Source organism: Corvus brachyrhynchos, unplaced genomic scaffold (genome assembly GCF_000691975.1).
Source record: "Corvus brachyrhynchos isolate BGI_N302 unplaced genomic scaffold, ASM69197v1 scaffold3, whole genome shotgun sequence".
In the NCBI taxonomy this organism is placed as follows: Eukaryota; Metazoa; Chordata; class Aves; order Passeriformes; family Corvidae; genus Corvus; species Corvus brachyrhynchos.
Window position 1 is genome coordinate 3,515,931 of NW_008237619.1, and position 26,329 is coordinate 3,542,259.

Sequence of the window (26,329 nt, forward strand, 5' to 3'; positions counted from 1 at the left end):
ATTTTGTTGCAGGGTGGCTCTTGGTGGCCATTGGTTTCCCCCTTTACCCAGTGCTGCACAAACAGGTAAGCATTTGATAGGTGAGGGGTTAAGCCAAAGCTGTTACCACCAAAGACTCGCTAAAGCTCTTGTTCCTGTCTCCAGTGACCAGATTTTCATGCAAGTGGGAGCAGTGGACTTGGGTATGCTCAGGAGGTGGTTTGTAGCATACAGCCCAAGCTGATCGAGCACTTCTATTACCTGCTGTCACTTGTAATTCCGCTGTTAAAACCTGAAGAGGGGTTTGCACTTCAAACAGGGGCTGGATCTTTAATCCAAATGGAAAATACAGCATATCTGCTGCAGATGTAAAAGCTTGCCTTTTAAAAATGAATTAGGTTGTTGCAGTCTACAAATATTTTAATTAGCCTGAGTTCAAATTAATTAAAAACTGTCATTTAAAGAATTAAGCGCTTGTAGGTTTTACAGAGTTTTGAATTATCTTAATGGAATAAAACAGACACTTGGAGCTTTCCATATAATTAAAAATAATTAAAATCTTCTGCCTGCATGTATATGAATAAATCAGCTAATAATTAAGCTAAGTTATTAGCAGTGGCTGTATTTAATGTTACATCTAGAGTATAGCCTAAAAATTTTTAACTAGTTTCACCATGAAATTGGAAATAATGCAGCTTACCATCAGTCTTTTACAGTGGCTAGAACGTGACTCCTATGGGGGAGACAGAGAACATACAGAGTTTCACTGGTGGATTAGTTGTGTCACTTAGCTTTAAAGGTTAAATGGTTGAATAGTTGAATGGTTTGCATGTTTCTGCTTGAAATGCCCCCCCTATCACTGAAACCTTGCCTGCTGCTGGGAATGAGGGAGAACCACACAGGACATTTGGTGCTGGTAGGATCCCTTCAGCATTTCTTTGTATGTGTTCTCCCTTTAGAGAAAAAAAAAAAAAGCCCTAACCCATATTAAAAGCTAAACCTGTGTGGAATGAGCTGCTTTGTGTGAGGTTTCAGTCATGCAAACCAGGTGCAAGCCTCTTTAGGGATTGGTGACTGCTGGTTGTCTTATGCTTCTCCAGTAGCTCTGCCCTTAAAATAGCACTCTGCTCCTCCAGAAGGACAGAAATCTTGCACAGGAGCCCCAGCTGGTGCCTCTCCTTCAGTCTCCACACAGACATTTTGAAATAGGAACTTCCTGAACGGGAGGGGGAAAAAAAAAAAGCCTGATAAAATGAATGAATGCTAGTGATTACTCATTCAATGAATCCAGAAAGGTGGAATCAGCTCTAAAAAGGCTCATAGGAATACAAACAGATGCCTTAGTCATAATCTGTCCTCACTGTGCCGCAACATGAAGACTTTTTGAAGACTGTAGCTGCATGTTTCTTATTTCAGTTCAGTTGGGCTTCTTTTTATCTCATCTCTTAATTTCCTGGATTAGTGATGCTTGGTTGGAGGCTATTGGCAACATCATTGTCATATTCCTAAATGTAATTCTGTCCTTAATATTTTACTTCAAGCTGAGTACATAAAGGCTGGGCTGGATTTACTTAGGCTGGCTGATCAAAAATACTGTTGGTGTAGGAGGATGGTATATATCCTCTCTGTATTTGCATTTTTAATATTAATGATCTGTTCTTATCATCAGTTCACACAGAATTTTCAGCTTTTCTTTTATTTAGGGACTCTAATCCTTTACAGCTAGGAAGATACTCTCTTAGCAAGTACTGGATTCCTTTTTTTTTATATTTGAGATCTCCAAAGAAACTGTTAAATGTGACAAGTGCTGAATCTTGGGAATGATGTCAGTGCTTAATACCTTTTGTCAGGTTGCAGTAGCAACCAAGGTGAAGTGTCCACACTGCTGTTTCAATGAGGGGTTTATTCTGGGGAGGAAGGGGGTATCTTTGAAGACATTAATGAATAAAGGAGGAATAAGATTGAAACAAATCTCTGCTAAATGTCTGCTAGTTATTCTTTCTTGCCCATATCTGGTAGTCTTGGTTTGTAAATGTGGAGCCACAAGCAATGAGGCCTGCTGGTGTTCTCTTTCCACCATGTACTCTTTCTTTTCTGGGTCCAAGAAGAGAAAGGTGTGAAGGGAGATCATGGGTCACCTCCTAGACCAGCTTGTCCTTAGTTGAGGGTAGGGACAGAAAGCAGGTGATGCTAAGGAAACCCAAATGCTCTGAATTTGTTCAGGTATGGCTGAATGCCTGATCTGGATTCTCTTTGAATGCCCCCACTCTGAGCAGCTGTCGTGGCTGGGCCCCCTTGCTCGTGCCCTCGCACACACGCGCTCCCCGTGCTCAGTTCATTGCTGCTGGGCTGGACAGTGGGACACAGACAGGAGCCCCATCCAGTGAGGGAGCACACTGCAAAAATACCTTTCCAGCGCTAATACCTCTTCACTTCTGGTTCTGATAACGGTGGTAGGAGACACTTAAAGGAGATAGCAGGGTTATGGCAGGCGTTGCTGAGTCCCAGAGCTTGGCTCCTGTGAAGGCACTCAGGCTGCCCTTTTTTCCATGCCATGACTTTATCAGTGATTCAGGGTCAGGGGTGTGGAGCTCATCTCAGCAGAGCCCCGTGTGACATGTCACACGTTGTTACTGCTAACAAGCAGGCTGTGGTATCAGGAATAGGGAGAGTGTGGAAGTTTCTGTTTCATTTCTCCTTTTGGAACCTCCTCCTGTAAGCTTCACACTTTTTTTTAACGCTCATTAAAACACATCTTGAATCTGTAGTCTGAAAGACTGTGTCCTTTCTGGTTAAGGAAGTATTTGGGTTTGAACTTTGAACTTTTTGCATATGCTATGAAAAATTCAGTACGACCTGCCTGCATTGCATGAGTATGGGATAGAATTGGTGCCTACTGTTGGACTTGGTCTTAAATGCCATTTGGTTTATTATTTCTGGGGAATGGATCTATACATCTGCTTTCTGATTTGTTCTCTCATTGAAATAAATTCTGCTAATTGGTCTCATACTTTACTGTGCATGCTTTTTACCTGACAAGGCACAGATATCCTGTGAGGCAACAGAAAACTGTAAGCAGTTCAGGTGTATTTAGGATAGTTTTCCAATTGTTGCAAATAGTTAAAACTCAGGTCTGTGTGTCCAGCGAAGAGTGAGCTAAATCTTCCTTCAATGTAACTGGAAGTATAATGGGCATTGCTATTGCCTTTGAATGTATCTATCTACCCTCTTGTGAACAACAGTGCCGATTAGTGCATTGCTCCTTACCCGTGCAGCACCTAAAATCTGCTCCTCTCATTCTCGATTCAGAATAAACTGGTTGGGTAAGAAATACCTTGCCATTAGTTTTTACTCAGGTAAAATTCCTACTTTTAAAACTAAGTAAGTGTGAAAAAGATGACCCGTGTGGTGAGAAGCCTGTCTGCCCATGGAAAAGGGTGGAACTTGCTCCAAGGGCACTGTCAAATTCTTACAGCCCTATTTCCTGGCTGCTTCTCCTGGTGCAACAGCATGATCATGGAAACACTGCTTAGTCCTTCTTCTTTGAAGACAATCAGCTTGTAACACCACACAGAGAAAGCAGTGGGAATTAAATGCCTCCTTATTTATATGGATGTAGCCCATACCTTTGCCTCAGTTTCCCTTTCCTAGAAAGGTGTCAGTAATTCTGGCATCACACTCTTTATTTAATTTGATTTTCTTTCTGATCATGGATACCTTGCATATCTTGAAATATGAAGGTGTGTCAGTAATGGATAAAAATATGTATCCAGGCCATGCTGGCAGTACAATGGAAATCACCTGAACTTTAGATCTGCAGTTCCTTCTCTGTGATGATGGTGCACATTTGGGTGATGACAGCAGGGGAGATTTTTCTGCTCTGGAAAATCCCTGTTCATCAACTGCAGTACAAGAAGAACCAGAGATTCTACCAGGGCCAGTATAGCTTGACAGGCAAGAGGCAGAATAATCCAACTTTAAAAATACAGCTTCTTTTTCTTTTCCTTTTTTCCTTTTGTTTTTATATAGCATATTTTCATACCCAAAAATCGCCCATATTTTTCTCAAAGTTCTGAGTTAAATTTTGTAGTTAGCCTCCTGCTGTAAATTTGGACCCTCAGAAAAATATCAGGTTGATTTTTAAAGCATTATATACATTTTTCTATAGCTATAAACAAAAATGTTATTTTGTTGCCCTACAGGAGTTATTATTAGGATCTCATTCTCTCCTCTAGCGGCAGCAAGGCACAGCCACCAGACCTGCAGAATGGCATCTGAAAAGGTGAGATGAATAAACCGTGTGAACCCACAGGGTGGTAAATAGACCTTCAGCCAAGGCTGCTCCGAAATGCTCTGTTGGTGAAGAGATTTAAATAGATGGACCTGCTGGTGAGAAGTTACGGTGGGAAAGGCTGCATAGATCCAAATCCAAGGTTTTCTGTTGAGTGAGTTTTGGTGAAAATGAGTCACTCAGCTGGGATGGTGGTCTTGTCAAATGAGCTCTTTGGTGTTTTCATGCTGCTGAGCTACTGGTACTTAAAGTGCAGCTTCAGAGGCACTCACTGAGGCAGGGCGTGTGTTCCGTCCTGCTCAGTGTTTTTACAGCAACCTAGATTTGCATCATCATACTGGAGATGTTAATATTTTCTTTCCCTTTTCTTTTCTAGACCATTGTGTGAGACTGAAGTGCCTAAAACTACATATGTAGCAGATACTTTGCCTTTGTGCAAGAAGCCTCAAGTATATGATCTGATCTTTTTGTTCCACCTCCTTCATTATTTTTTTTCCTGTAAAGACAAAATGTATATTTCAGTTAAAAAAGAAAAAGAAAAAGAAAAAAAGAAAAAGAAAAAGATATTTTTAATCAATTCAAGTCAATTCTGTTACAACTGGACTAGCTGCTGCTGGGGACCCAGTGTGACTGAAGAGAGTTGTGCCTGTAGCCTCACTGGAAATCTCAGCTGCTGCTCACTGTTGGGATAAATTTGGTTGTCCTCCTCAAAGGCAAAGCCTGGCTGGTCTCGGTGGTGGTCTCTCCATGTGCTTTGGTCTAGGCAGGTAGTGCAACCTTTCTCCAGTGGGATCCACAGGTTCCTCTGGGTTGTCCATCACAGCCTTTTCTCGCCAGCCCTCTCTCCTGTAACTCCTGTCATCTCATCACTCCCGGCTCTGCCCTCCCCAAGCAGTGCTGGAGCAGCGGGGCTTTGCTGCAGCTCACCGCTTTCCCACCTCTCCAGACATCACCCTGGGGTTAGACATGGTGTGCTCGTCCCACAGAACAGGAACGCCCTGTGCAGAAGAGAGGCCGAGCCCGAAACGCTTCGGGGAATTTGCTGGGGGCAGGATTTCGGCTCCAGCATCGGAGGAGCACAGCAGGGGTGGAGTCTGCCACGGCTCGGCTGTGGTACAGCAGCCCTCGCACGGGCAGCTCTGCAGGGCTCCACGGGAAAATCTGTTTTATCTGGAATTGAGCTGTACGTGTGAAGCATCACAGCTGGGAGGGGAGAGGAGAGGATAGAAAATAAACTTGTTTTCACATTTATAAGTATATATATATATATATATGTTTAGATACACACAGAGAGGTATAAATATATGTGTGTGTCTCTCCTATATATACACTTATATGCACACACCAGCCAGTCACTCCAGAATATTGCTGTTGGAGAGAAGGATGTCATGTCCACTTTTGGAGGTGTTTAAATTCAACTGACAAAAAGCATCAAGTCATTAGGCCATGTGAGAAGCACAGACTTGAGTTTTTTCAGGCAGAAAGTAATACTCCCGGAAATAGATTTTCTTTAAAAACTGGCCTTAATATTTCAAGAAGCTTTGCTGACTGAATTTTCAGCAGAGGTGACCAGCCTAGTGTATCTGTGTTTGGAAAGAAATAATGTTTTTTGTTGCTTACAGAATGTAAGTGCTGAAAAACTCACAGTGTCTCCTTCCTGCAGTGTTTCCCTGCTATTTAGCATAATGCCAATCATATTGGTTTTATTCCATCAGCACTTGCAATGTTAATAAAGTATCCCCATGACAATTGTTTCTCCAATTAAACTGTCTCTGAATGTTTTAGTGTAGTTTGCAGTTGGCATAAGGTAAACACAATATAGCAAAAAATCCTTGACTGAAAGTCATGAAAAATTTAAAAATCACAAAACCTCCTGTGTCTAAAAGTGCATGAATATTTTACTTCCTTCCCCCTCGGCTCCTCTGAAAAATAAGCTTCCGAAAAGCCAGGCGATCAGAAGGGGCTGTACCCACCTCTGCCCGTACCTGAAGGGCAGGCTCTGAATCCTTGAAGCTGAAATATAAAAAAGGCAAAAAAAGGCAAGTTGTCTTGCAGGAGCTTGGCACCAGAAGCTAGAATATGTTGTGTCTGAAGACCTAGGAGTATTTTAGGACAGTGCTGCCTATTGAAATGGAAATATGGTTTTCAGGCTGCTTGAGCAGAGTGCATCAGTGTCAGAGGCTGAAGTAGGCTAATGAAGTGTCCTGTCTTTGAAGTCAGATTGCGTAATACAAACCCTAGAGAGACGCTTAGGTTTCTTTTTTCTTTTGCATTGATCAAGACTAAAATACTTCTGCTATTAGCTTCAGAAGGGCTTAATGGGATTGGTGGCGGGACTACGGTAATTCCAATGACGAGCTGTGCAAACAAATGCTTCCTTAATGAATACTCAAAAGGTTAACCTGAACTGCCTACATGCATCATTAGTGCTTTTAACGCCCTGCCTTCCCCCAGTGGTTATGGATAATGCAGAGTAGTTTAGGGTGGGGGAAAAAAATCCCCCAAAATTCGCTAATGGCAATTAGGCTATGTGATAGCTGGGAAAAGGATGCACAGCAATTCTGAAAACATGCAATTAATCTCTGACCTGATGGGCAGGGCGGGATGCTCAAGATCATTGGAGATGCAAAACTTTCCACAGAGGGAATTGGTGGAGTGGGGGATGTGGTGAAATTTGGAGAAAGAAGAGTGACAAGGCACATGACAAAAGCCTTCTTTCCCTCCCCTGGTACATCTCCAGAGCTGAAGAGCTGAAACCATTTATTCAACTAGGCTCCCTTTTCATCTTCTTATTTTTCTTATGGCTGTGAGTCAGTCTGAGATTGATTTATCAGTGCTGTTAATCTGCTCTCAAAAGGCTGTCAGTCTCACTCCCAGAAGCCAAGCTCTCCCATTAAAAACCTGACCTATTTAAACGTTCTTAAGATACCGTAATGATTGAATGTCAGCAGGGGAGAGGCAGCAGTGACAGCTCTGAAATGTTTACTGTCCCAGGCCGGGCTAGGAGGGGAGCGTGCCGCTGCATCCCGGAGCTCTGTGCTTGGCATGGGATGACAGGCTGAGGGATGGGCGCTGCCAAGCTGGGAAGATCGGCGGCTGCACTCGTGTGGCTTAGAGGGTTAATGCTCTGCAGTCCCCGCTGACCTCAGGCTGTTCAAAACGGGAAGAGGTGTCAGGGGTCTGCATGCTGATAGCAATAAATCACAGATTACAGCGGCTTAAAAGGCACTTAAAACATTTTTGGTGGCTTAGGAATTATTTCAGCAAGCATATTTGTATGAAAGCAGATGCTTTCCATAGAGAGATTTAAATTTCCGTTCTACTGTCACACCACACAGTAGCTGTCAGCAAAAAATTAATTGAGGGAAAGTAAATGTAAAATTATGAAAGGAAGGTAAAGAGATGCTCCCAATACCTCTTCAGGCTGCAGATACGTGTGTCCACGGCCGAGCATAGGCACTGCAGCAGGGGGAGCACAAAGGCTGGCAGAGACCTGAAAATCTCTGGTCTAATAATGGGAATCTAGCTGTCATAAACACACTTTCAATGCACTGTTCAGTGCCAATTTTCTCATCCTTAAGAGATGTAGCCGAGTGCAACTATTTTTAAATCTATGTTTCTCTCCCCCTCCAATTTCTCTTTGGGCCATCAACAGCTTGAAGAATTAAACCATAATTCTTCACAAGACAAAATACATCACTTGTACAGAATGGGCCTGGTTTTGCTCCAGGGTACTATGTTAGCACCTTTCTTCTGCTGAAACTATTCCCAGATGGATGAACTTTCTCATCCAACTGAGTCATTTTGGTTCTCTCCCATTTGTTTTTTAAACAGACACTGCAACAGCAGCAGGCACCAGTGGCCTAAAAAAGCCCCCGAGGTAAATAATAGGTTCTAAGTGTCTTTAGATGCATCTTGTGGAGCAGTAGTCTTTCTGCTTTTTTATGGAGCAGCCCAGAGGATCCTGACTCCAAAGATGTTTTCTCCAAGCATCTATGTCTTGAACTGGTGTCCTTCTCTCTCATTGATCTTGCTTTTCAGGAGTGCCAGGTTATTACAGTACCCATTTTATTAAGAGTAGTCTAAAGGCCAGCTTTTGTCAAAACCCAGCTGTCTGGGTGATCTTTTTGTCCAAGAAAATAGAGAGGGTTCATAACTGGGCTTTTACAGATCCAAGATGTCAACTTTTCTATATTAGACCACAATATTGACATTATCTTCTGTCTAGAGCTGATAAATGTTATTGCATTCCTTTCCAATATGTAATGTTATTAAAAATAAGTTAGTCACAAGAGCTCCTTATCAAAGACCCTTGTTGCCCTAGAAACAGTGACCAGCATTAACCTTTCTAAAAGTAGCCCCTGCAAGAGACAAATGTCTTTGGTTGTCCCTGTTACAAATTTAATCTAGGGAAAATGTGCTGCAAATTCTGTTTCATATTAAGAGAAAGCAAATAAACTCCAGAAAGGCAGGAATAACGTGCAGTATCCATTCACATCAGGCTACCAAGGAAAATAAGATGATCATGTTTCAACCAGAGTTAGCTGTGTCCCTTTCTAAGCGACACAAGCATTGAAATTGCTTTAGAATCAGCTATGGAAACAGTTGTTTGCAACCCCAAAAAGGAAAAGGGATGCGTGGGAGCAAGATTGTAGTGTTCATGCAGGACTGATGAAAGCTGAATATTTGCAGAACAGAAAAGATGTAAGTGATAACAGCATATTTGTAAGGAGATGGCTTCTTCTAAGCACTGTCGGTGGTAAATGGGAATATTGTGTTTAGAAGTAAAGCTCCTGGCAATGTGAGAGAGGAGCAAGAGGGAGAGAGTATCAGCGTGTTATATCCTCATGACTTGAAATAATCATATTCTCAGCCTTCACAGCAGATTAACAATTTCCAAAAATCTTGGTGATGCTTGTGATTTACCTTGTTTTAAACTATGTGATCAGGAGCGTCTGCTTGAGTTTACACAAGCACACACTGTTCACCTAAGCAGCCAAAATCACCACCTCTCTTTTTTTTTTTTTTTGCCAGATATAAAGCAAAAAGATGGTGATTTAGATCTGACATTGACACACATCTGTGCTGCAAGGCACCAAACACCTCTAAAGCAGCAGGCTGGGCAGATTCTGGTGTGAGTGAGACAGCCAGTCCAACCCTAGAACACGACACAAGCTGCTCGTGTTCAGCTCAATTCACAGAGGAATCCAGACCAGGATGGCAAGCTTCATCCCTAGCTCTACCAGAGCACCCTCCTCTCCAGTCTGTCTGGAGGTGAGCATGTCTCTAGCACAGCAGTAGTGATTCTCTGCCTCTTGGTTGCATTCCCCAAATGCTAAAAATACCAAGTTACTGAAGCACTCAGATCCTCAGAGCTGCCACATCAGTCTCCTGTCTTTGAGCCTATCACTTCCAGAAATTCCTGTTTCTTACAAGCCAACTTTGTCTGTACAACCTGTCCCTGTCCAGTCTTCAGCATAACAGCTTTAAAAATAGCAGATTCAGTATGCAGACATTTTCCTTCTTGCCTGGTCACAAACCAAGCCACTTGTTCCTGTGGGTATCTAGGAATTCAATGAAGTTGTGGATAAGCTCCCTCCTTGCTTCCTTGGAATTGAGTTTTGTAAAGAACTAATATATTGTCTTCCCTTGTGGCCAACAAGCATTATCTACAGTATTTATTTTCCTTTCTGCTTTTATATTCAGTTTATGCTGGAACCAAAGGAAACTTATGTATCTACCTATGCTGGTAAAAGCAAATCAATCTGGCAGTGTCAATTGTTTTGTTATTTATGGGTTGCAATGAAATGAGACCTGAGTTACTCATGGTGCTTGTTTCACAGGAAAAATGAGTTTACAATAAGAAGGCCAGACATTGCCTAAATTGGGACTCATAAATTAGTTTCCTGAAGCAAAGGACTCACTAAAATTGATGCCTACTTTGTTCTTTATCTGTGATTCACTTTCTGGGCAGAATCAATACATCCTTAGATTTCTTCCCTGTCTTGCCTTGTTCATGAACTGGGGAACACCTGTGTATCCCAAACCTGAGCCTATAGTCTTGGCTTTGAGACTCCTGGGACCCAAAAAGGGATTTAAAGCTCTTGGCTGGGATGTGAGAATCCACATCCCAGCCTTGTTGCTTGAAGGGAATTTGGCTCACATAACTAAATTCCCTTAATAATCACTTATCCCTGGTGCAAAAAGCTTTGAATTTCATATTCCAGAAGAGTTATGTCTGAATAGTCTTAATTTACACACACACAACCCCTGCAAGCCTATGGTAATTAAGTTCTGAAGCACTTGGAAAAGCAATACTTGCCCTAGTGAAAACACAGAAGCAGGAAAGGCTTCTTCCATGAAGTCATGGAGCAAGAATGGTGTGGTGAGGGGTGGCCGGGACCAAGTGCGCCACTCCCCACTGACATTCCTGCCCCCCTTCGTCAGGGCACGGCCACATGTGTCCCCTCCTTGGGCATTGTCTCCTCAGCTGGGATCCAGCGGACAAATATAGGCATGAGGGAAAACTGCTGATGCCTTTAAACAGTTATCAGCAGTGACCTTGAGATAGGGGCATATAAAGTTTGCACCAGGCAGAGTCGTGACACTTTCTGTGTGCTCTCCAGGGTGAGTACCAACCTCTCTCACTTTTAAGCGTGGGTGCTGTGCTCTAACACTGTACCGTGGGTTTGATATGATTGAGGCTTTCATGTGGCTTAAAGTTTTAGTAGTAGTATCAGTAAACATCTAGCCTGTGGTAGTCACTGTAGGATGCTGCTTGAATGCTTGAATGGCAAGTAAATATTTCTTCTCTAACATCAGTGCGTTCATTTTACCAGCTGGAATAACTACTTAGGGAAGTGTCAGGTCCTTGTAATTATGCATCTGATGAAATGATTAGCCAGTGCCTGCAAGTCATCTTTTCTGTCTTCTCTATCATCTGCAAGAGATGATGGCTTATGCAATTTACAATTTTAAGTAGCATATTGGTCTGAGGCATTCTTTAATCCAGCCTGAGTTACAACCCTTGGAGCATCACTGGGCTGCCTTTCCAGGCCAGGCAGTGCTACTGCAACATTCCTGCCTGCCCTCAGTGCTACAGTCACTTCCAACAGCCCCAGCAAAGACAGACAAGGTCCCTTCTTTCCAAGTCTGAGTGCACCATCAAACTGTTGGTGGTCCTGGGCATGCCACTTCACTTTGTGTAACAATATCGGCTTTCTACAGGGAGCAGGCGTTTTCAAGGAACTCCCACAGCTGATACACAAGGGCTGGCTCTTTTTGTTGTTAGCTACAACTGGTTGAATGGGAACACCTTTAGCTTTAGCCTTGTCTTTCCTGACTATTCTGCATTTTAAAAATAAACAAAACAAAATTTTCCACTTCTTTTATCTGCCGATGGATTTGCCTCACTGAGTTCTCTGCACCCCCAAGGCGTGGTCTGCCTGGGCTCCAGCCTCTGCCATAACTCCAAACACCCAGGCTGCTGAAGGAATAGGGGTTCTCTCCCAGCTGCCAGAATGCTGCTTTGCTCCATAACATACTTGCCATAGTGGTCCACCCTGAATATGGGGGGGAAAAAGGAAGAGATAAGAAGGTGATGGCTGAGGAACTGTCCCTAGGAGGTCTGCAAATGGAGCCCGGTGTCACAAAAGTGATTCAGGGTACTTTAGTGTATTCTAGGACTTGTGAGAACCTGCCCTGAGTCCTAGAGATTAACATTGGAGTGGCCCCTCTGGCATTTGCACGTTTAATGTGAAATGACACTTACGTGCTCTAATGCTGTTCTGTTTAAATTATGAACTGATGTAATTTCATTGCTCCACTAGAGCTGAGACACACTTAGAGAGAGAGGGGCTCCTCCATTGAATTGTATGTCCAGCTGGGAATTTTGGTCAGTTCAGATGATGTTAAAATAATTGGCGATACTTGTGCTTATGTAGGTGCTTAATCTTTAAAAAGATTAAGGTGTAAAAAATTACTTAAAAATCTAGAAAAAATTAAGGCTAGTTCTGAGAAAGAGAATTTTTTCTCTACAGCAACAAGACAGAAGGTACCAAGTTTTTACTGCAGCAGTGGGACAGGGCTGGATGTAACACTTTGGCAACTCTGCTGTCTTAGGGCTTTACGTTCCCTAGGAGGAACATGTTGAAAAAAAAGCTGCCTTAGCTGATGAGGAGTTTTTATCTCTACCAGGATCTTGTTAGAAAGAAATTGAATTAAATTTTGAAAGACTACAGTGTCTGTCTTGATAGGGGTCTTGAAAATTTATTCAGCTGCTCTGGATATTGCACAGTAAATACAACACGGGAAGAAGTTAAGGGTCACTTACACAGCTTTAAATAGTAATCAAATGGTGTCCTGACTTTAAAGAAAAAAATACCTGAAATTCTAAAATCATGTGCGTGCACCTTGTAGCATGGAACTTCTTTTAGACATCCTCTGGACAGCACCCTGAGTAGTTTATATGTGTGTGTAAGTATTTATGTCTGTAAAAAAACACCAAAACTAAACAAAACAAAAAAACCCCGACGTATCTGTTTGATCATTTTAGAGAGTACAAAACAAATTAATTACTTGGCAGCACAAATGCAGCAAATTAATCTCACTGAGACTCACGTCCCCTGCCCTCTCTTTCATGAAAAAAGACTCCTAAACACTGTGCCCTTGTCATTTGCAAAAACAAGTGCAGGTATTAAGCTGGACTAATAAACTCAAAGCCATCTGAAAACATATGAAGGCCTTGCACCAATTCTGCAGATACACCTGCCCTTGGCCATGCCCTGCCGCAGGGGGATGCCTAGCCTGGTGAATTTGGATGGAGCAGCAACCTGGGAAGCTGTACCAGCACAGGACCTCCCAGAGCCATGTCAGTCCTGTTTTTATTGACATGCCAATTCCTGAATCAGAGAAGTGTACTGCAGGGAGCAGAGCTGTTTCCAGCTCTAGTGCTGACTTTCTGCAGTGAGAGTGTGAGCGTACATCCCTGCAGCTTTGCAGCAGTGAAGTCTTGCTCCTTGTTTCCCAGAAAATGCCTGCCTGAGATGGTGCTTGAATCGGCTGAGTGGCACAGCCCCAGGGAGACCTGTGGGAGAGTATACCTTTGCCCCAGACGATTTTGAAAGGGGCCAGAAGAGGCTCCTGCCAAGTGGTCTTTAAAATCACAGCTGCAAGTGGTCTCTCCTGCTCTTAGGCACCATTTGTGCCAAAAAGAAGAGACAAAATCCTCCTGTGGAGATAACTGCGACCAATGTTGAGGTGTAGAACCTTTCAAGACCTGGCTGACTTTTAATAAACTGAGCCAAGGAAGGGTTTAACTAAAGGTGCAGCATAGTCCCAAATCTGTGTTAGGCATTTGTGTGTAACATTAATCATCCCTTTGATCAGCCACCTGCCATGGCAGGTGCATTTTATGCTGAGTTGTCTGATATTGTTCACAAAATAGATAATTGTTTTGGTTTTTTGCCCCTCTTTCTTTGGTAGACTGGGTGCCTTTCTTTTTCCTCTGTGAGCTGTGCCACCTTGAACTCTTGCCAAGATGATGGTCGATATGACAGAGTTTGGGGAGGCTGCTCCCTACCTCCGAAAGAGCGAGAAGGAGCTGATGATGGCTCAGACTGTTGCCTTCGATGGTGAGTTGTGCCCCCCTTTGTGCTGCCAGGAGCTGGTTCAGAGGGATAAGGGTCACACACAGATGTAGTCAAAGAAATGCAGAGCAAAGCAGGATGCAAAGCCTCCGTTGTCACTGCTGTGCTGCTGCTGTTGGAGGTAGCTGGTTCAACCAAGTTTGGGTTCCTTTATTCTGCAAAGCTATTAAAAACTCCCAGATAGTAAAAAATAATCTATGGCAAGTAAGTGTTTATCTAGATTTAGAAGCAAGGTGTATTGGTACTGCTCTGCTAAAAGGGGGATCATCTCTGTCAGTTTTAGAGAAAAACAACAGACATTGATGTTTCTGTAATGAGAGATTCTGTGGCCTGACTAAATGTCTTACTTGCTTTGCAGCCTGTATGGTAATGTGATGCTAGCTTTTAGTTTCTCATAATTTAATTTTCTTTAAATGGGTTTCTATGAGCCCTGAGGTTTAGTAGTAAGTGTGAATACATCAATAACTGTGGCCTTTCACTCTTCACAACAGTTGCTGTAACTAAAGGCCCAAAGTCTCGTGCAGCTGCTCCAAACTCTAAAAAGGCACATACATAACTCAGTGTGAGTTATTAATAATGCTGTTCTTTAACATAAATCTCAGAAGAATGTGAAGGAATAAGGTTAAATCTGATAGCTGGCAGTCAAATAATGTGGGCTGGATTCCTTGAGCAGTTTGAAATTCTCTGTGTGACTTTTCAGCAAACGCCTCAATTTGGTCTTGGATCTCAGTTCCTCCATCTGCACACTGGTGATAATGATTATGGATTTCCCATGGAGGCTGAGGCTTAGCTAGCTTTTGTGAAATATTTTGACACCTTTTGCTGGAAGGATCTAGAGGAAGCTGAGCAGTAGTTTCAAAGGAAGACAACATTTGGGAGCCCTATGCCTTCTGCTTCATCAGGCAGCTTCCCAGCATTGCCAATCTGCTGCAATCCCAGAGGTTTTGTGTCGCTTCTGCAGAAAAAGTAATCCAGCAATCTCACTTAGCTAGGCATGGTGCTGCTGTTTGATATAAGTCTTCTTAATTTCACAGGGAAGAAGAAATGCTGGGTTCCTGATGAAAAGAAAGCTTACGTTGAAGCTGAAATTACGGAAACCAGCGAAGGCAAAGTGACCGTGCAAACAACGGATGGAAGGGTACAAAACTGGTTTTGTCCGATCTGTGACTAACAAGGCCAGAGCTGCAAGCTACAGAATTGCCCTGGTTTCAGCTCAGTTGCCTTTTTCATGAAATGGTGTGAATGGAAAGCCTCAGTTACTGATGCCAGCTCAGGATAGGATAACACACGAAAAACCACCAAGGGAAAACCAGCAATGCAGCAATGGGTGGGCGAGCATCAGCCACCGCACAGCCAGAGGCAAGCTGTGACTGGAGGTTTGCAACAAGCCAGTTCTGATTTGGTCCCCAGAGCTAAAAACCCAGGCTCTAGCCAAATTTCATTACTTCTTTTGCAGCCATAACATCGTGCTTCTTACTTTTGTCATCTCAGGCTTCCCCCGTTCTTCTGATACCTGTGCAAACACACGGTATCGCGCACATAGGCAGTGACTGACCTGGAGAACTTCCCTCTGCTGGGGGAAAAGCATGTATTCTCCTATAAGGTGTATGAAGCAACAGAAAATCCCCGTGTCTTCCAGTGTTGCTGTATTTGCTTGTCTTTGCAGACCATGACTATAAAAGAAGATGACGTGCAGACAATGAACCCTCCCAAATTCGACATGATCGAGGACATGTCTATGCTGACCCACCTGAACGAGGCGTCCGTGCTGTACAACCTGAGGAAGCGCTACAGCAACTGGATGATCTATGTAAGGGCCACAGCGGGGGTACATTTAGCAACCTGCATTTCAAGTGCTGACATCGTGTTTGAGCATGTTGTGCTCTTCATGTTCGTTTTACAACTCTGATAAGTCACAAAAGTGAGGGTCTTGCTCTTCACCTCAAGAAAGATGCTGCTTGGAGCTGGCTGAATACAGACAGACAAAACTGAGTGAATAAGATGTTTCCTGGCTCCTTGGTTTTGCTTGCTTGCCTAGGAAAGGGATGGTGCGGGACATTTTTCTTCAGTCACGTTGTTGGGGAGACCCAGTTTATTTTTCATCTTCTAACACTAATTCATGTCAACACCAGCCATAGGGATTTCTTTGTTAAGAAACAATGCCTCAAGCTCAGAGTTCTTTACACACACAAGTTCTTTAAAGTAGGACCCTTAGTTCGGTAGTTACATTCCCTTCATTTTCAGTGCTAACATCTGTCTTGTTGCACTCTGGCCTTTTCCCTTGTTTTGTATCTTCCCCATGACATCATGGGTTTCTGTCAACACCAGAACATGCATTAGTAGCATTTAATTTTATAGGGCCCGAATTTTGTTCTCAGTTAGCTACATTCAATTGTGTTTGAAATCAGTCAAAGGAATCCATTGATTTTCCAGGCAATCCCTGCTCTGGTTTTTGGTGTTCATCAGAAGAGCAAATCCAACATTACCCATTTAAATTCTGACTGTCAAACATTTTCTGTGTTTCTCTAATAACCCCTGTATGGACATGTAGAGCCTAAAGCATAGCTTTGTTTGCAGATCAGTATAGGTAGAAAATTAAACTGGGATCTTGCCTTAATCTGCTTACTGGTAGGGGTTTATTCTTTGTAGAAAACAGGACTGAAGATTCATGCCAAGGCTGTTTGGGAGCATGACCTAATGCTGTTTTTAGGGGAAGGGACCTGGATTTTACCTGAAACTTTTAAAATTTAATTGAGCTCATTAATCTATGTGAATTTAGTGATTGTGCCCATATGATAACTGGGTTTCTTTGAAGATTTTGCTGCAAGCTGGGCTAAATACATGAAAAATTACCAGCTGACACCAATTGCCTGGGGTTACAACTCAAAGCTGATTCTTCCTCAGAGTGACCAGGCCCCAGTGAACTGATGTATATCATCCAAAAAGCACCTATAAAGAGATTTTTACCAACCTGGCATCTCCAAAAGCTGAAGAAGGTTCCACAGCTTTGGGGTACAACACTGTGAAGTGGTTTTCTCTTTGAACGCCCACCAGAAATTGTCTCAAGGTTCTTGCATTAAATTAATAATGGGAGGTTGTTTCTCTTTCTAAAAATGGAGTTCAAACAGGGAAGCTGTAACTTTCCATTGCAATGTCTGTTTTCAAGAGGAAACAACTCTCATGGAATAGGAAGGCACAAAGTCAGACACAACACTATTTGCTGCTCCTTTGTTTTACTGAAGGGGATGTTTCCATTTCTGGTTGAGACCTCAAAACCATTTTTTTTCCTTTTGAAAACTGTTCAATATCTGCAGTTTTGGTATGAATTAGGAAGTCACTTAGCAGACCAGTAGCTTCTGAAATTCAGAAAGTCTAAAATTCAAGTCAGAATTCAAACCCAAATCAGCAGCTGGCGATTCCACATCCTGCTTGGTTAACAGAGACTTCTTGCCTTATAGCTTGAGTGAATTTTTTCACTCTGGTTTTGTGTCACTCTCTAGACATATTCCGGTTTATTCTGTGTGACCATAAATCCCTACAAGTGGTTGCCAGTCTACAAACCGGAGGTTGTTGCTGCGTACAAAGGCAAGCGGCGCTCGGAGGCTCCTCCCCACATCTTCTCCATTGCTGACAACGCGTACCACGACATGCTGCGCAGTAAGTGCCACTGCCTGCCTTCGCACCGCCTGTCGCCTCATTGGGCTGGTGTCACTGTGCCGCAGGGAGGTGTATGAGAGCTTTTGCAGCATGTAACAAACAGGAAAATAGTCCGCAAGCAACAGGGCAGTCTGTGATGATTTTATATACGTATATGTATGTGTATGTGTATACTCATTTTGTTTTTAAACTGCCCTGCCTGTTCCTGTGGTACTTGTGGTAGCTGTCTGTAAGGTGCACAGATTTAGCTGTCTGATCTGAGTGAATCCATCAGTTCTCAACAGAAACGGGGCCATGTCTCCAGGGTCTGTTAGCGCTTTCCCAAATTCAGAAATAAGCCTGCAGACAGTTCATGGTCGGTACCATGACGCTGGTAAGAGGCGTGCATTCAAACGCCAGCGAGGGCAAGCTCTGCGGGCTGCTGTGAGCACACGGCTGGCGTGAACCTGACCTGTGGCAGTGTCGCAGCGACTGCCGTGCGTCCCGGCACCAATCCTGTGGCAGAGAACTCCACATTTCCCTGGGAAATTTCGTCACCCTGATCCTCGAGTTACTGGGAAAAAACCGAGTTTATCAGCAGAGGGCAGCAGCGATGTGCTCACATTAGGTCTTGCGAGGCAGGATAAATCCAGAAGAGGCTTGACCAGAACGCATCCCGCTGTCCCTTGGTTTTAGTAAAATGGAAAGTGCCTCAGCTGTGACGGGGCAAAAAGCACCGGGCAGAGAGAATGTGTGTGTGGCTGCAAAGAAATGCTCTTTCATCAGATAAGGCTGCTCAATATGTAGCCTGCCATGATGACTGGAATTATAAAAAGGAAAGAGGAATTTAGGCTCAGTGACTTGGGAAGCTGCCATGATTTAGCTTTTGCTGAACTTGATTAATAATATATTAGGGCTGCAGAGTGTTCTAATAAATGGTTGTTTCTGATCAGGCAATTAGGCGTGGACAATAGGCTTCTTTATTCCAGCAGCATGGCCAGCTGAGGAGGGGTACATACGCATTTTAAGGAACAGCTTGTGAAAAAAGAGCAAAATTACTTGGGTTGGTCTAGTATTGCAGGAACAGAAAGGTCAGATGTGAGCAAAGACACACTCAGGAGTAAGAGAATAAATATTTCGAGAACAGGAAATTACTTTCTTTATTATAGTTTCCCAGACACAGATGAACGTGTACAACTGACAGGTATTTAATACCAATTTGAGCAAAACACAAGAGAAGGATTCAGAGCAGGGCTGGAACTTGCACTTCTGGAAATCATTCTGAATGATACTAATTTCTGTCTTTCTGCCTTTGCTTCATGTGATTCTCTCCTGTCCTTGCATGACTGATTCTGTTACTCCTTTGCAGTTATAGTAAGTGATTTGTACACCCTACTAATTTTGCCTCTTTTTTTTCCCCCCTTTCACAGATCGGGAGAACCAGTCTATGCTGATCACGTAAGTGCTGCTTTTTTGACTGATTTGAGACTCTGTTGCTGTGAAAAACTTTGAAGAAAAAACCCTGATAAAATACAAGTTGACTCTTAAAATCTCAGCTCAATTGCCTGGAACTTGATTCAAGCTGAATAACTGTCAATTTGGCCATCTGATGGGTAACTTGACCTCCATGAGAAAGGAGTAGCTAAAGGTTTGATGGAGCCTGGCCCATTTCTGATCCCCATCTGGTGAACATTCCATGTAGGCATGAAAACAACTCAGCAGGCAATTAAAACAGCTCCTTGCAATATTAGCATTTCTGTGGCTGTCCTCTTTGGACACAGAGGACTCCTTCTGTTTCGTGTGGTTACTCTTGCTGAAAGTTATATTTCAGAGTGTTGTGTAGATGCATCTAAAGAGAGGGAGATGACCAAGGTAGAAAGGAGTACGTGTGACGTTTACTGGCAAAGATGGAACAAAGATGGAGACTTGGGTGGCTCTACTGAGTTACATGTGCTCTTGAGTAATGCTGCAAATTACTGCAGCTTTTCTCTACTTCTTCTAGGCCATTAACTGTATACAGGTATATGCCAGATAGTCAGGCTGGAGGTTTGTAATAAAACTTCATGCCCCTGAAAGAAGCTCAGTGTGGCGTGGGTTTGTATGGGACTTCTGAGCTCAGTTGTGTGGAGAACGAGTTACTGCTGTCATAGAACTGCACCTCTTCACTCAGTCAATTTGATGTGATTTCCACAGAAAAGGCTGGGCAACAGGCTGCAAATACCGGAGTCAGTGAGTCTGAGAACAGCCTTGAGGGGAGGACAGGGGTTAAAAGGATGAGATGCAGCTGTTTGAGCAATGTCTATGTTCTCTTCCCCCTTCCTCTAGCGGAGAATCTGGTGCTGGCAAGACTGTCAACACAAAACGAGTCATCCAGTACTTTGCCACAGTGGCAGCCCTGGGTGAACCTGGGAAAAAGAACGTAAGTCTGCTGGTGGCTGACTCATTTCAGACTCCTGAGGTTCCTCTCTTGTGTACAACTAACCTCACGAGTCTGCAGTGCTGAGAGCATGCTGTTCTGAAGGGAGAAAGGCAATGCAAACACGAACTTGCCATGCTCCAGATGCAGCAGAAACTCCACTTCTGGTTCTGGACAGATGCTTGTTGCTGCCACTTTTATTTTTTTTTCCCCAGGAGTTTCAGTTTTTGTGTGTGATAAATATCCTTCTGATTGTGTTAAAGCTGGTCAGAAGATGGGGAGACTGTAAAGAATAAGAAATTATTTTTTCAAATGGAAAATAGTCTTCAAAGGGACGAGGATTATAACTTCTCATCAAAATGTCTGTTTCATTGAAAGCTTTTCTGTCCACAAAAAAGTGACTGTTTTGACAAAAGATTTTTTTTCAATCAGCTTTTCTGCATTTCTGTTTGGATAAGTGCTGTTCTGCTTATAAGTGCTCTCTAAGGTTACAGTGAATACTGTATTCATGCTACTTTTTATCTTGTGTTGCTATGAGCTTATTTGCTACGAGCTTCATTGCACTTGAAGGGTTCAGTGCTCTTTTGTGGTGAATTAACTGATTCCTATGAACTGTATTTTTAAGGCCAGAATTTCAGCTGTGCTTCAAGTCTGTGCACAGAACTCACGTCATCAAAATCTAATATACATTCTCTTGAGGCCTCCAAAACTTTCTTAACAAATGCTTGAGTTGTCCAGAGCCAGCTTCCTGCATGCAATGAGGCTGGTGTTCATCATGGTGTCTAAAACCTGGTGTGCTCATGCAAAAATGGTGCTCCTACCCCTAGCTTGTTGTTTTAACTTCTGCTGCAGAAATCTACCTGGTTTTGCTCTGGAAATGTCCCATGAGGAACCAAAACACCAACTAACTGAACAGAGAAAAAAGATTGCTGCCAGGTGGCAAGAATAAAAGAGTGTAAATGCAAACAGACAAGTTCTAGGCAATAAGATTGTGCTGTACTTGAACTTTTGGATTATTTGGGGGGGAAAAAAATGGTGATGACAATGAAAATGAAATGCAACCTGAGCTGATAAACTACATGAAACATCTTCCAGGTGCAATACCTTGTTTTGCATCATTGTGATGTGTGGAGAATACAAAGTAACAGCCACACGTGCTTTTTGAAGGCTTCAAAAAGCACTTCTGGTGTGTTGGTGCCCATGAGGCAGCTAACCTTGCTTATTGTTATCGTTTGTATTGTTCTTTGTGTTAGTATTCACATTCTCTCTCTTTTTTCTCTCCATTGTGTTCCTATTTTGTCAACAGCCAGCTACCAAAACTGGGGTAAGTTATGAGCTTTGCTGTTTTATTTTTTCCTCATAAAATTGGCGTTGGGCTCTGACAGATGGGTCATGAGCCTCAGCATTTCACTTGGTGTGGTTCCCGGGTGAATGATGAATGACCCCCGGAGCCCCGGAAAGAAAGGTCATGCACTTCCCAAACTGAACTCTATGCGACCAGCAGTTAAAGCTTTTCTCATCTCCAAAAATCCCAAATGTTACAAGCTCCAAGTGCTTTTAAATCAAGTGCATTCTAGTGCTTGTCACTGTCTTCAGTAGCCCTTCTCCTACACACACTGCTCCTTCCTCGGATGTCCCCACATGCTCCCCAGTACACTCGGTGATTTCTTTCTCATGCAGATGGCACAAGATATAAATCTACAAAGCCAAACAGTAGGGAGCAGCCGAATGTTCGAGGCCTTTTAAGCGCTCATAATTGACTGATGGTCTCGCTGTTCTGCCATTCACACTGTGCCGCCCCTGGGTTGAAGCTAAATAAATCACTCTGTTACAGAGGCTCCATTCTGTAAGTGAATGCATGGCTGAGTTAGAGCTGAAAGATATCTGTGGCCTGTAGGTTTCTCAATAGTATTTCAACCTTGATTTCTAGGGAACCTTGGAGGATCAAATCATTCAAGCAAACCCAGCCCTAGAAGCTTTTGGAAATGCCAAAACCCTGCGAAACGACAATTCCTCACGTTTTGTAAGTCTGCAGCATAATCTAGTGATGGCTTATTCAAAAGTGGCCAGTTAATAACACCCGTGTCATAATCCCTTCATAAACTGCATTTTGCCCACTAAAATGATTGGATTTCCATGGAGTGAAAGAATAACATAGTAGGATCTAACAAAAAAACCCCTACTGAAATGATAAAAAAATAAAGAGAAACAAAGCAAGATCAATAATTATTTCTTGATGAATAATTATTTGAACTGTTTAAATTATTTAAAATGAACAGAAGCCCAGTTTTAGGAAGCCCTTTGAACAGCAATGGTAGGTCTTCCCCAGAACTGCCTCTGCATTGTTTTCCTACCCTTTTTTCCACTAGCCTGTCTTTCCCCCTTTCTATAGTAGCTGTACTTAGCCACTGAGAGTCAGAAATCCACCGCGGTCCCTGTTCCCTCCCACATTCTCCCCTATGCAGACCCGCCCTGCAGCAGTACTCCTACCCTTGGGCCATTACATTTGCCCTTTTGGCTCAGTAAGCTGTCCCTGCTGTGCTGCCTTCACCTTGGGGCTCTCCTCCTCTCCATTAGGTTTGCAGGAGAGCAATCCTCTTGGGAGCTCTTCCTCTGCCACATTTGGTTGACATTGTCTGAGAGGTCCGAAAGGAATGGCATGAGGATGACAAGCCTGAGTTTGGAGCCCATGCTTCCCTAACAAATCCTGTTAAAAATTAGATTGGAAGGGGTGGAGAGGATCAAAGGTTGTAAGCATCTGTAAAGCTACACAATTGTATAAGGAGCTTGTCAGCTAGAATGGAAATTAATTGTTTTTAAAAGTTCATGTGTTTGAATATAAGAACCTAAATAAAAACTACAAAATTTTTATGAATTGGCAGGGATGGATATGTAAATTTAATGGGCAAAGCTGTGTAAAATCACAGCACTCTTTTGACATAAGTAGTTGCATGTAAGTTAGGACTGCAAATGAGGAGAAGCCAAAAAAAGGAGTCTGTGTGTCTTAAGCCCAGGCTTATTGCTCTGAGTACTGCATTACAGTAAACCTTCTTCATGCAACTGGAAGCCATGTGCTTTGCCATGTCTTAGCCTGGCAGATAAGTACACTGTTATCCTTTCTCCACAAGCAGATTACATAGCTCTGTATACAGATTTAGGCTTGGAAGACAGTAATATCATTGTTCGATATTTTTCATTGAAAATATGCCTGTGCAAAGCCAAGGAGTTGGCATAAACTAATTCTTTGGGCCAAATGATTTCCTTCAAGCAGCATCCTTTGTTTCCCTCTGTGTATACTATATGCACTAATTAGAATATTCTTCTGTGTCAATTAGGGCAAATTTATCCGAATCCATTTTGGAACTACAGGCAAGCTGTCATCTGCTGATATTGAGATTTGTAAGCAGCAAACTCCCTCCTTTTAAAAAATACAATTGCTCATCTGAAAGCCACAAGAGCCTTTCTCACTGAATTTTCCTTTGTGTGAGTAGATTTATTGGAGAAATCCCGAGTGATTTTCCAGCAACCTGGTGAAAGAGACTATCACATCTTCTACCAAATCCTGTCAGGAAAGAAACCGGAGTTACTAGGTAAGCATTGTGTGAATCTGCAGATTTTAAGAACCCAAACCTGAATAGACAGTGGATAAGAAAGGGTTAGGGGGCAAACCCATGTGCAGAAAGGCCCTTATGCTTCCACTTGGTGAAATTGAACTTCCACTGTCAAATACAGTCTTTCAGAGATGTTGTTCCAGTGTCAGTAGCAGAGACCACTTTTCTCATATTACAGATTAATCTAATGGGAGTAAGACTCAGGCAGGACTTTTAAAACTTAGCACTATAAAAGCAAAAAGTGTCACACTGAATTGTACTGAATTTGTGTAATCCAAGCTCTCAAAACATCTGGAAAATGCTATGCCTCCAGAAGCATTTGTGGTGATAAAACTTTAATTATCCAGATTTTCACATATGAGAAGATTTGCTTATAGGTCCATGAAGAAAAGCTAGTTTCCTCTTTCTGCCCCAAGTGACAAAGCTGGCATCCCAGAATGTTGTGTAGCAGGGGGGAATATTCAAAGCTGCCTGCTGCTGATTATGTGGCAATTACCCCTTTGAAGTTTCCCCTGGCTCAGTGTGGTCCCACAGACCCTCTGGAGAAGGGCAGAGAGGGGCCGAGACCTCTCTGCTCCTATCTCCTAATGCTTTGAATAAAACCTTCACTGGTTATTTAAGTGATGTGGTTTGCTGACTTCAATTTGTGCTCTGAAGGAACACATTTTGTAAAATGCGTTGGGGAGTCACTTTATTGCTCTTCTAAACTCCCACTAAGCCATAGCAATCATAATCTCTTTTGAAGTCTTATTATCCTGACAGTGCGTGGTCAAGTCCCTAACACTCTAAGCTTTACGTGGCCTAATTAACAATGATTACAGGAAAGATTTCAAGGAAGCTTTGCACTGAGATTCCTGTGAGAATCCCTGTGCTGGGAAAATGCTCTATTTCTCATAAACTCTCTGTGTACTCCACAACAGCACACACCTTTCTGGCTAGCAGGAGCATGTCTGCAGGCTCTTGAAGAAGCTGAAGCCAACAGGGACTTGTGTTTTGTAGACACAAAATGTATGTGCTTGTATATAAACACATCCATATGTAAATATGGATAAGTAAAAATATCAGTAAGTATGGATGAGGATAACTATAGATAAATTGATATATATCATAGTGACTACATAGCAGAGTAAGACAGGCTTATAGAGAATAAGATTTCATATAAACACACACTGATAGACATATTTACACATATACATACTTAGACATGTAGGGTGTGTGTCTGTATATAAAAGATTGAAATCTAGATGAAACCTCAGTCTGGTGAATGTGGCTGAAACTTTCAGTTGATTTAAGGAAGCAGGACTCTGCCTGTACTTTTGGAGCTAGCTAGCTTTGTGGAAAATAACTCTGCATTTTTGGGTTTCCATATGAAGGAAAGACGAGAAATGGGGCAAGCCATATTCTGACTTTTGTTTGTCAAAAGCCAGGTGTCTTCTGCAAAGAGTGCTGGAAGTCACTGTTCTGTGAGTCTGTTATAAAAAAGGGGAGCCATGCCCATACTCCCTGTCTTGGATCATACTAAAATATTTTTATCCTCTCTATATAGATGGGATTTTTATCCCTAAAGGCATGCAAGGCAGAAAGTAGAACTATACAGGAAATTATGAGCTCAACTTAATAGATGGGTATGCACAATAGATGTTAATATGCAGTATTTCCATAATCTTTTTATTCACACTTTCTCTACGTCTTCAGACTAACATAGAATAAGAGAGTTGGTTTCTGCCCTGCAGTTATTAAAATAAAAACAGCAAAACAACTCAGTAGTGCGGAGACAAATGTAGGTTACAGCTGATTTTTCCATCTCCATTTTTGAGGATAACTTGAATGGATGGCAGTTTTGACCTTGGCAGTTCCTTTACAGATATGCTACTGATCTCTACCAACCCATATGACTACCATTTCTGCTCACAAGGAGTAGTTACAGTGGACAACTTGGATGATGGAGAAGAATTGTTGGCAACAGATGTAAGTCTGTATAGATTTGAGTTTGGGTTTCCTAGATCAGGGGAGTAAGATTGCTGGGAGGAGTCTAACTTCTGTCACTGAAACTCTTGGACTACAGCTGTCCCTCTTTTATAACTTTTGTATATAAAATGCTAGATGAAGAGAGCTTTGCCCTGGTTCCCCTGCCACTGCTGGGTCTTCAGGGTGTTCCAGTGGCTGCTTTGGGTGATAATACCCCTTGGCAGGATAGTAATATCTGCCATGCAAAGGTAGATTGTGGGGCTGCAAAACACCGCTACTTTTGCGCAGGTAAGTGACAAAATATCTGTGTTTCCTTTCCATAGCAAGCCATGGACATCCTGGGATTTGTGTCCGATGAGAAGGCTGGTTCCTACAAGCTCACAGGTGCCATCATGCACTTTGGGAACATGAAATTCAAGCAAAGACCCAGAGAAGAGCAGGCAGAGGCTGATGGCACTGAAAGTAAGAATAACAGCTGAAATTACTCCTCAGCTTCAAAAGTCTGGCACATATGAGGCACTGTGCTGAGGAAGCAGCAGCCTGTTTGCTTTGTTCTTGCACACTGATCAGCCAAGAGTGCTGTATTTGTAACAGGCTTGTTCAGTGGTGGATGACCTTACTCAGCAGGAGATGAACAGACACAGTCAGGCTAACAGGATCAAATTCTGTTTTTGAGACCATTTGCACAAAATGGTTGTGAAATGCTGCTGTCTTAACTTTCTCTTTTGTGACTTCAGGTCTTGCTTCTTTACTTTCTCTTGCACCTGAAACTGTCTATAAC

At 42.7% G+C, this 26,329-nt stretch overlaps 1 protein-coding gene across 1 annotated transcript in view; it reads left to right on the forward strand.

Moving 5' to 3' along the window:
• Positions 1-13,753: 13,753 nt before the first annotated feature.
• The window catches only part of MYH15 (myosin heavy chain 15), a 45,028-nt gene continuing 32,452 nt past the window's right edge, over positions 13,754-26,329 (forward strand). The window contains exons 1-12 of the mRNA XM_008631701.2: positions 13,754-13,902; positions 14,952-15,055; positions 15,584-15,727; positions 17,418-17,574; positions 18,984-19,011; positions 19,879-19,972; positions 21,276-21,293; positions 21,900-21,992; positions 23,305-23,368; positions 23,461-23,559; positions 25,445-25,548; positions 25,872-26,010. Of these exons, the coding sequence (XP_008629923.1) occupies positions 13,809-13,902; positions 14,952-15,055; positions 15,584-15,727; positions 17,418-17,574; positions 18,984-19,011; positions 19,879-19,972; positions 21,276-21,293; positions 21,900-21,992; positions 23,305-23,368; positions 23,461-23,559; positions 25,445-25,548; positions 25,872-26,010 (1,138 nt within the window). The 5' untranslated portion in view covers positions 13,754-13,808. The remainder of the gene's footprint in view (positions 13,903-14,951; positions 15,056-15,583; positions 15,728-17,417; positions 17,575-18,983; positions 19,012-19,878; positions 19,973-21,275; positions 21,294-21,899; positions 21,993-23,304; positions 23,369-23,460; positions 23,560-25,444; positions 25,549-25,871; positions 26,011-26,329) is intronic.